This window comes from Astatotilapia calliptera, chromosome 2 (assembly GCF_964374335.1).
Source record: "Astatotilapia calliptera chromosome 2, fAstCal68.1, whole genome shotgun sequence".
NCBI lineage: Eukaryota > Metazoa > Chordata > Actinopteri > Cichliformes > Cichlidae > Astatotilapia > Astatotilapia calliptera.
In genome coordinates, this window is record NC_137423.1 from 10,737,899 (window position 1) to 10,748,626 (window position 10,728).

A 10,728-nucleotide genomic window follows, 5' to 3' on the forward strand; every position below is an offset into this window, starting at 1 on the left:
TAGCATCCTGGAGCACTTCTGTTGTGTTTTGTACGTGTTTTGAAGTTTGTACTGTTTTGGAGCTTGTATGTGCTTTGTCTCTAGGGGCCACCGTAAATATACCTTTATTTATTCACTCCACATAAAATGTAATAAATAAATCATATAATACAAAAACCAACAATTCACATTTCAACTTTTAACTATTTAAATTTTCAGCTTTTTCCTTTTAGACAAATTTAAAGTGAAACAACACAAAACACTGCAAACCACAACACAATTAAATATAAACTAAAATATGAAAACAAAAAGAACATGCATATTCTCTGTCATATGAACCTGCATGAATAAACTTTCTGAATCCTTTATCATCTGCAACTGAAAATAGTTGTGGACAGGGCTGGACTGGGACAAAAAATCGGCCCGGGCATTTTGACTAGAGACCGGCCCACCAAAAATGTGACGTCATTCAGAGGTAACTTGTGGCAAGAGGTACTAGCCCATGCAGGCTTTCAATTGAACTCAGTTACACAGCGATAAAAAGAAACACAAAAAATAGCAGGTGTTGTGCCAAAAAGTGATTTCCGGTATTTGCCAAAAACTGATTGCTCGTATTTAAATTGTATAAGTAACTTGTTGGGCTATAATATGTGAAACATATGTCAAATGCATCCCTCATGGATGACATGAAGTCATCTCTCCATCTCCATCGCTCTCTCCTGCTCTTTTATTTCTCTCTCTTGCTCCATCTCTCTCTGCTGCTCTTCTGTCTCCTCTGTCACAGACTTCTCCACTTGATGATAAATCAGCCTGGTGCAACATGTAAGGATTGGCACAATTTGTTAAGATTTTGAGGAGTTTGAGAAACTAACCTTAAGCATAAAATAAAATTTACTATCAGTAACTTCATAGCACCCGCCCAGCAGTATATAAACTCCGTCATGCTAGCTAGTACGCAGTACCAGTTATTCTAAGCGACTGTAAAAAGTCAGCACAACGAAAACAAACTACAACTAAACTTGGTTTATATCTGACACAGACAGCAGGTCATAACTTCTTACCTGAAGTTCAGTTCCTCTGCCACTATGACCGGCGGCCGCCTCGAGTCTCTCCTCCTCTTGCCTCCCCTTTCCCTTATCCACCTGCTGGCCTCCACCACTTGCTGATGTTGCTAAATCTGTGGAAGCTATGCCATAGCTACCGCCAAACAATTCAGTTATTTTTACACATTTGGCAGCGTCTGCCTGAAGGGCTTGTTTCTTTTTGGCCCTAATTTTTTCTGCACCTCCTTTCCTTTTTTTGTTCTCCATTTTCTTTAGTTCGTCTATAAGATTGCTAAACAAGGGGGAGGGTGCATCCGACCTCCTCGGCTGTAATTGGTCCAGCCCAGAGTCGATCATGACCAATTGGCCAATCCAACACCTTTCATTATTTATACCCTTCCAAAAAAATAAAAAATTGATCGGCCCATAAAAACAAAAACTTGCCAGGCGCTGGCCAGTCCAGCTATGGTTGTGGATGATTACTAGACCTTTCTAATGTGACGTTGTTGTCCCTGGCTCTCTTTCTCTCTCTCTCCCTCCTGCTCTGTTCCTGTGCTACTGGTGTGTAACTACCGCCCCGCCCCCCTCTGCCCGGTAAAGCACAAGGCTCACGTGCAGAGTGAAGCGAAAAAAAGCGCGAGAGAGAGTGAGAGAAAGAAATAAAACCCACGGCTCTCGATAAGGAGCAGGCTCGCTTCATTCACGTCATAGAGTCGGCTCTAAGAGCCATTTCATTCAGGACTGACACATCACTACTCAGTGATTAAACTGCCAATAACCATCTGGAACAATAGTGATCAATAGATGTAACAGAATACTCAACTCCCCAAAAAATTAAAGTAAAGTGGAGATAGAAGCAAGGAATTTTTAATACTTCCACTTCCTTTTATAACTTATATTATAACTTATTTTATTTGTTCTGTTAATTTGAATGAACGGGCTTTTTTCCCTCAGACTTCAATGAAATAAATGTTTTTAAAAACAGCAGAAAATATGATTGTTGTTAACTGCTGTGAAAATATTTGAAATGTTGTTTATTTTCCATATAAAACCTTTTTCTCTGTGTGAATGAGCAGATCATACTTAAATAAAGACATTTATTTTAACAAAAATACAGTAATAATTAACAATTTCTGTAGTGTTAGGTTGCAACCAGCAGTTATCATTATTACCAATAAAATAAGCCAACTAATAAATATATGTTTCCTTTAAAACAAAGTAAATAAAATAATCCCCATTTTCAAACAATCTTTTCTTGAATATTAGTAAACGCAAATGAAACTGCCTTTGTTGGCATGTGTGGAGGACCCCCTTAGCGACTTTTTTTCTAAAAAGCGACTAGCGACTTTTTCTGGTGTTATTGGAGACTTATTTATGACGACTTTTTGACGTGAAAGCACATATTGCTCTTACTCTCAACAAGCAGCGGGTGCTGCCGTGGGCACCTCGCCGGTGCCAAGGCGCTCACGGGCGGAGGATAGTCCTCCCCCAGCTGCTATCAGGGCAGGAGATGTTCACATCTATGCGCCCCAACTGCAAATGAATCGCGCATGAGCGAAGCCGCTGCTCCAGCGCTGACTGTAGCAGTCAGTTCTTATTTTACTGTTATGTTGTTTTGTGGATCACAAGGTTTAAAACTACTTATAAACACACACACAAAGTAACTCAACCAGAGTGCCTATTTCAGGTCACCTACTACTACTCACCACAGGAGTTGCGTTGGAATTGTGACATTAGACATACAATAATTGCTAAAAGAAATTTTATTTGTAGTTCTAAATAAATTCTAAATGCATTTAGGACGTTTTTACTCACTTTATGTCTCTTCCACGATGTTATTTTTCCTCTCCTACAATGTAGGTTACAATTACATTAGCATGACCAATTATGCAAATTAGGTGATGACGTCATTTGAATGGTAAATGGCCTGTATTTGTATAGCGCTTTTCTAGTCCCTAAGGACCCTAAAGCGCTTTACACAACCTGTCATCCACCCATTCACACACACATTCACACACATTTAGCGACTTCTAGCAACTTTTAGGACAGCCAATAGCGATTTTCCTTACTGAGGAGTTGGCAACACTGCCTCAGACCTCTGTAGCAGGTGGCTTCGGCCCTGCTGATGCCAGTAGGTCTTCTGGATAATAAACAGGGTCGGAGTGAGACCTCCACCCTATCGGTGGTTCTTATTTGGTGTCCGGAAACAAGGTCGGAGTGAGACCTCCTGTTCCCGGTTGTCTGACAGCTGCTCGGTGTGTAACGGAAGACATTTTGAGCTTTCGGTGGTCCCGGGGCCGTTATCGGAGTGTCAGCCTGAAGTCGGGGCTGATGTGCTGGACTCTGCGACGTGAAAAAGTCGAGCTTTAACGGAACATCGCTGCAGTTTGTGTAGCCAAGCTAGCTTAGCTCACAGCCGCACAGCTAGCACACTCCTAGATGCTAGTTAGCTAGCGACACCTAGCTGGCCTCCTCCTCCTCCTGCACCTCCTCCTCGACAACCGGTCCCTTCTCCGCAGACATAATGGCTTTAAAACGAATTTCTAAGGTAACACACCGCCCTCTGTTTCACGTTCATTTAACATCGTGTGTGGCGTTTGTGTGCTGGGAGCTAGCAGTTAGCCTGCCTTCTGCACTGCAGCTGCAGCATTTCGCATTAAACCAGGTGAAATGCAGCTCCGTGCAGCCGCACAGTGAGTCGTGTTTTATGTGCTGGAATCAGCCGCACTCGGGGGCAGGTTTGAGCCGAGAATCAGCCTCAGTGCGGGTCTTTCGGGGTTCAGACCTAACGATGGTCCAGGCCTGAAGCTGCTCTGCTCTTTGGTTCCTTTTAAAATAAACTTGGTTTCTTCTCCGTGATTCCTGCTCGGTTCCGCTGAGCTCATTAGCTGTCAGAGTTTATTACGTTATTACAATTACTAACCCTTCTTTTTTAGTCTCTCCGTCACATTTACATATACACATTTTTATTCCTTTGCATTTCTCCGGCAGCTGTGATTACAGTTGATGGTTTTCACCCACAGACACGAAGAGTTTGTAAATGTGTGTTTGTGTTCACATTAAAGTGCATCTCTGCAGGTCTGTCCGTCAGGGCCGAGGGACCCTGCTGTGTTTGGACAGGTGAGAGCAGCTGACGCTAACCTCCAGGTTGCTGCTTTCAGTCCAGATGCTGACAGATGTCTTTCTACCCCTCATCCTGAATACCTTCATCTCCACAAAGTGCTCACAGTGTGATGGTGTTGCCAATTTCCAATGTTGGTAAATAGACGTTAGTGAGCAGGATTTACAAAGGGGTTATAGATAAAAGAAAGAAATTATCTGCAAGAATCTTAACAACTGTGTTATTTTACCTACATTATAACCAGTCCATGATTTTTGGTCAATTATAACATCTTTATAGATCTATTTTTATACTTGTTGCCAGATCTCTTTTTAAAAAAATATATTTTTAATGTAAATGAGACCTTTGAAGTCGATAAATGATATATAAAAGTCACTTATTGTGGCTTCTACCTTGTGACAGGAATGTTGTTTGTAGCTCAAGAAATATTGACGTCATTCACGAGGAATGCATTTTACATGTTTCACATTTTATAGGTCAACAAGTCGTTTACAGCAGTTTAAATACAGACGATCACGTTTTGGCACAAGCTGAGCTGTAGATGGACAGATGTTGGTGTTTCCATACAGAATGTGAATCAGTGAGACCGCAAAACGAGGAAAGCTCACTTTTTTGAGATGACTTCTATGCACGGACCTAACGTCAGAAATCAGTTCTCTCTGCCCGAGAGTCAGTCTTTGGAGTTCAGGGCTCTTCATGTTTTAATTCTTTTTTTGCTGTTTTCCTTCCTCCTCTCTATATATTTTGTTTCATTTTGTTCTATAAAACAATAACATAAACAGATTTTCGTTTGCTAGGAAATCTGAAATGTTAGGCGATGAAAACAGGAAGCAAAGAAATCGCAGGATTTTTCCCAGAAAGTCGTCTTTCCAGCTGTCGCAGTGGCTCTCTCTGTATAATCTGGTTATTGTACAGAGGAATAACTGAGCTCCACTGAAATGGTGGTAAAGGCCAACATGATTGTGCACTCATGTCTTCAACATGGCTGCTGAAACGACACCAAAGCCTGGCGCCCTCGATGGCGAGCGTAAACTACAAACGCAGAGGTGGACGCTGACCAACCAAGATGTCGCGTCTTCACCCTTCAGCTTATCAGGAAATCCATACAAACATCTCTACAGGGGAAAACAGTACTCATTAGACATAATGGCTGTTTTTACTGAGCGTGCTCAGTGAGGGTCTGCTGTTAGGTTAAATGTGTTTAACATAGCCAGGCTTAGATCAGTGACAACGGGAATCCCAGCGGCGCTGACTGCTGTACTCGGTTAAATCAGGCTCTCTGCTTCATACTCTTGTTGTGCTTATGGGCAATTTTAAAGATAATTTTATTTTTTAAATGCACCTTATCCAGCAATATTTAGCTTAATTTATTTTATTTACTCTTTATTTTCACTGTAAATTTAGTGTATCTGTAGGCTATTTAAAATTTAGAAAAATACAATTTTAAATAAATAATAATTTTTTAAAACTTGTTTGTTTTAATGTCGACAGCATTTCAGATGTTTTTATTTATTTTAATTTTGCCATTTTTAAATTTAAATCCAGCATAAAATTTATTCAAAGTATTTTTAGTGTTACTGGTGCACTGTTTATTTATTTCATTCAAAATAATTGTTCTTAACTTTAGTTAAGTATAAGTAGAATAACTGGAAATATAAATAAATAAAAATGGAGGCAGTGAGGAGTTTTTAAGGAAGCGTTTTTGTGCTCGCCTCCTAAACTCGGCCGAACCTGAAAGACGAGCCGTGTGCGCCTCGCCTGTATGTCACATACCAACACACACACACACACGGCAGTTTGGCTTCAGGCTGGAAACACAAACCACCCGTCCTATGACAGCCGTGTGTCTTCTCGGCTCTTCTGTCAACGGTAAAAATAGACTCTGTTGCTTACACATCAATAAAAGCCTGAGTGTGTCCGAGTGTTTTAATGCAGCCTTCACACAGGAGACCAACCTTCAGGCTTTTCAAAGTAAATGCCTCTTATTTATTTCCTTCAGAATAAAGCTGTGGTCACGCTCAGTTACTTATTTGCTAGAAGAATAAAAAGTCGTTTTAAAGCAGCTCAACAGCCACTTGCATTAGAAACATCAGAAATGATCGCAGATCTCAGCAAGGAAACGCTCGGCGGGTTTCTGAACTCTCACACAGACGCAGTAACATTTAGAGTTTGATTCACCGCCGGCCAAGTTTAGCCCGTAACCTGACAACTTCACCGCGGCTATTTCAAGTCCTGACTGCTGGATTCAGACATCTTTAAAGGCCTGGTCTCCACACAGGACACACGAAGAGGCCGCTTAACTGTAAAAACACCATTGGAGGTAACCTTCGCACCAAAACTCAAGGAACTCAAAGAAAACGAGACCTTACACTTCTTCCTCATTAAAATTAAAATGCAATTAATCAGTCAGCTGAGCGTGCTCGGTGAACAGTTGGCAACATGTCGGCGACGGCTCTGAGCAGGACGTCAACAAGTCTTTGCAAGCAAAACATTTTAAAAAAATGTCGTTTCTTTTTTTCTTACACTGAGTGGCAGCAGCAGCCTCCTCCCAACCAAACTGGCTGCGGGGAGGTTTTTGGTGTACAGACTGGTAAACGGCGTTAACCACTGCAAGCCACTCGCCATCTGGTCGTTAGAAACCCATGGGTCTGCTGATGGGTTTTTATTACCATATTATCTTTTTTCATCACATTTCCAGTACAGCTGTGAACTCGATGTGACCAACATCAGTAAATGTCCTCGTTGCTGATGTCAGTCAGCAGGGCTTTAACGTCTGTCGTTCCTCTGCAGGAGCTAACCGACCTGTCCAGAGATCCTCCGGCTCAGTGCTCCGCCGGTCCTGTCGGCGAAGACAGTAAGACCACTTTTCAGTTTTCTTTACGCAAAAGTTCACAGAGAGGAACGAGTGTGCTGCACTAACCCTCGTCTCCTCTTTTTTACAGTGTTTCATTGGCAAGCTACTATTATGGGACCTGTAAGTATCAAACAGCTGCTCCGCCTCAGAGTTTGGAGCTAAAAACTGCAGTTAGTTTGTCAAAACAAGCACAAACTGAAAGCCTAGCTGAGCGTGATTCTGTGGGAAACGCTGCAGTCGTGTTTTTTGTAAAACCTGAATCCACAGAACTGCTGCAGGTGTAACGGCGCCGGAGTTCGAGCCGATTCAGGGGCCGTTTCACTGATATTTATACAAACTGTTGGCAGTGACGTGGTGTGAGCATGTGAGTGTTTAACCTCTCTCTGTTTTTAACTGCAGCCTGACAGTCCCTATCAGGGCGGCGTATTTTTCCTGACTATTCATTTCCCTACAGATTATCCCTTCAAACCCCCCAAGGTAAAATTTTTATTAAACCTTTGAAGCCTTTTAACTTCCTTAAAATTAAAAAAAAAAAAAAAATTGAATACATGTCTGAGATTTTGAAGTGATGCTAAATCGTTTCGGTTCCTCTCCCCGCTCAGGTCGCCTTTACAACGAGAATTTATCACCCAAATATAAACAGTAATGGCAGCATCTGTTTGGATATATTGAGATCACAGTGGTCTCCAGCATTAACTATCTCTAAAGGTAAGAAACATTCATATAAACGGCCAAATGTTTCTGTTTCTGTAACCCTGAAATTGAGTTTTTAAATCTGCTCCCCTTTGGTGAGAATAATGAAAAGATGTGTGAAATATATTTTTTTTAGCTTTAATTTTCTTGTAGTTTATTAATAAAGATTCTATAATTAGGCATCTCATTTATAGATAGCGACTCTAACGCTCCCGTCAGAGGGAGACAAATGGTTAAAAACTTCTGTCCTGCAGTGATTCTTTACTGTTAGTACAGGTTTTGACCAGTAGGTGGAGCTGTTTGGTTGTAGTTTCACCTTGTAACAGGTAATAATGATATTTACATCAAACAGGTTTGTTCACAGAGCAGAAAATAAAGTTTGAACCTGACGCTGAAATCTGATTTTTAAAGCATTTTCATCCTTATTTATTTATTTTTTTACCTTATGCGCAATATTACTTTTAATTATTATGCTATTATATTTCCATTTACTCATATTTATGTATGTTAAATATTCCTGTTACTTTAATTTATTTTTCTGTTAATATTTCCATTTATTTTTTAAGAGTTACAGTTTTTTATTTTCAACTAATTTAAATAATTTTCCTGTTTATTTTTTAAATGTACTATCTTACTTTTGCTTTGCTCCTGTATATACATTTCCCTGAACATATGCATTTTCTTTTCTTTCTTTTCTTCTTTGTTTTCTTGCTGTCGTTGCAGGTGTGTCTGTATGGAGGCCCACAGCTGCCAAAACTAAAACAATTAAAATTTAAAAAAATTAAAAAAAAAAAAAAAAAAGAAGAAGTAAATAATAAATAATGAAGCAAATGAAATCAGTATAATAAATACATCACATTTTCATAATAATTGTTGCCTATAATGTGATGTGTTTGCTTGTTTGTTGGCAGTTTTTGTCCCCCATACAGACTCATAATCACTCAGTCATGTGTGAAAAGCAGGAGCACGCTGCAGACCTCAGAGCTGCTCTGACTCTCTCTTTTCCCTCTCTGCAGTCCTTTTGTCCATTTGTTCTCTGTTATGTGACCCGAATCCCGACGACCCGCTAGTGCCAGAGATCGCCCGCATCTACAAAACAGACCCTGTGAGGTGAGTCCACACCTGTTAACCTGCAGGTAATCGGCTGCTCAAAGGACGAGGAGAGCGGCTTCTAGCCTAGCGGGAGGTTTATAACCGAGTGTCCTGCTGCTTGGTCTCAGGTATAACAGACTAGCCAGGGAGTGGACAGAGAAGTATGCCATGCTGTGAGGGTAAGAGTGAAGCTCACCTGAGCTGCCTGCTGATTCTGTGTCTCAGACGCACGTTGAAGCAAATAAAGCATGACTGCAGAGTTTTCTCACTGCATGGAGCGCAGGTAGGGACGACCTGGCCTACGTCACAGGGAGAGAAAATAACGCAAACCTAAAGACGTGAGATATAATAAAACTCACACATGTACAGGTGTTATGAAGGGGGAAATTATCTATAGAGACCAAACAGTTTGTGTATCGGGCTGTAAACATGTTTATTTCTGTGGGGACTGACTCACTGCTGGAGCCTCTGGTGGGCGTTAGAGGAACTGCAGGTGTTGCTGCTTGAGGGGCGTCCTGTGTTTAACAGTTGGGGTAAACTGCACGTGTGGCGAGTGGGAGTAAAGCGGTGACAATGATGTTTTGTTTCCTGTGAATGGCTGCAGGTGGATTTTGGTCTGTGTTTCTCAGGCATGGCATCGTCCTGCAGCCTCTCCCGCCTCCTCACCTTTTCTCTCCCTCCCTGCAGGTACAACAAGACGGCTCAGGACTGGACTCAGAAATACGCCATGTGATCTGCCTCCTGCTGTTTTCTCATGTGGCCACGCCCCCTCTCATCCACCTGTAACAGCAATTTGTTCACCTTTCCTTCCCGTCCCATCCTTTGATTTTTATCGCTTGTCTGTTTGGGTTTTTTCTGCTTTCCGGGTGAAGGGCTGAGACTCTGAGCCGTCAACGTGCCAACTGAGAAACCAGGAAGCAGAGCGGACTCACTGCTCCTGCAGATGAGACCGCTTTTTAAAAAAGAAGAAGAAGAAGGCTTTTTGGTTTCTTTTGTTTTTAGACCGTTAGAGCCGTTAGTTCATCCATCATCCAACACTGTTGTCCTCTTTTTGCACTGGAACACAAACCGAGCTCCCCGCGGCTGATCGATCAACTAATAGCTCCGTGATGGTTTTTCTCAATAAAGCTGAACAAATTGCAGCTCCTGTTGTCCTGTTTTCATTCCAGGGAATCACATCCTGCTCTGAGACTCCTCCTGATGAATAAAAAAGTCTGTTTCTGCTTTGCTCACAGGTGGAAGAATGGAAACAGACTCTTTTTATTCGTCACAAACACAAGCGGACTCTGAGAGCAGGAGCCGCTACCCTGACATCATCAGCCACGCTCAGAGGTCACATGAACGCCGTTATCAGCGAAATTAATCCTCCTGCTCAGGGAGGTTAAAATCGTTTCACACTGAGAGAACAGACAGATCACAAGTGGTTTGGACTTTCTGTCAGTATAAGTCACACATTAAATCCCATTCATTAAGAAATACAGAGCAATTTCAACATAATGTCACAGTTTTTCTACACAATGAAGAAATGCTGCTTAAATTAAATAAGTGTAAAATGACAAAAAAGGTTCTGGAGGCTCATTAGCCAGACTCCCCAGGAATTACAAAACAACTAAAGAATAAAAAAACAGGAGCTATTATGTAATTACTTCACAAAATAGAGTGAAAACATCTCACATGTTAAAAACTCCAATGTAACGTCTTTCTTACAGAGCAGAGCTGCTCAATTCTAGCCAAAAAATCTCAAACTGATCATTTTGGTGATGATCAGTCATGGTGATCATGATCACTGTGGATTTATGAAGCTTCAGATTTACTCGGGATTCCTTCGGACTTTGTGATTAAACACAAAAGAGTGATGTAGAGTCATAACGAACAAAAACAGCACAGTGATTTGATCTTTTTCTTGTTTTCAGAGTAGCTGGAACACAAAATTGTAAAGGAAACAG

At 41.3% G+C, this 10,728-nt stretch overlaps 1 protein-coding gene across 3 annotated transcripts; it reads left to right on the forward strand.

The window, feature by feature from the left end:
* Nucleotides 1-3,030: 3,030 nt before the first annotated feature.
* On the forward strand, nucleotides 3,031-9,924 carry LOC113031928 (ubiquitin-conjugating enzyme E2 2-like). 3 transcript variants are annotated; one of them, XR_003273824.2, is made up of 9 exons: nucleotides 3,031-3,570; nucleotides 6,934-6,997; nucleotides 7,086-7,117; nucleotides 7,397-7,474; nucleotides 7,600-7,705; nucleotides 8,707-8,800; nucleotides 8,911-8,961; nucleotides 9,066-9,120; nucleotides 9,470-9,924. XR_003273824.2 is itself a non-coding variant. In XM_026184481.2 (8 exons), exons 1-7 carry the CDS (start codon nucleotides 3,547-3,549, stop codon nucleotides 8,957-8,959), a joined length of 447 nt encoding a protein of 148 aa, XP_026040266.1. In that variant the 5' UTR covers nucleotides 3,031-3,546; the 3' UTR covers nucleotides 8,960-8,961; nucleotides 9,470-9,924. The 3 variants fall into 3 exon arrangements, 2 of the variants coding, with proteins under 2 accessions (XP_026040266.1, XP_026040278.1); XM_026184481.2 differs by lacking the exon at nucleotides 9,066-9,120; XM_026184493.2 differs by lacking the exons at nucleotides 8,911-8,961; nucleotides 9,066-9,120.
* The last annotated feature ends 804 nt before the right edge of the window (nucleotides 9,925-10,728 follow it).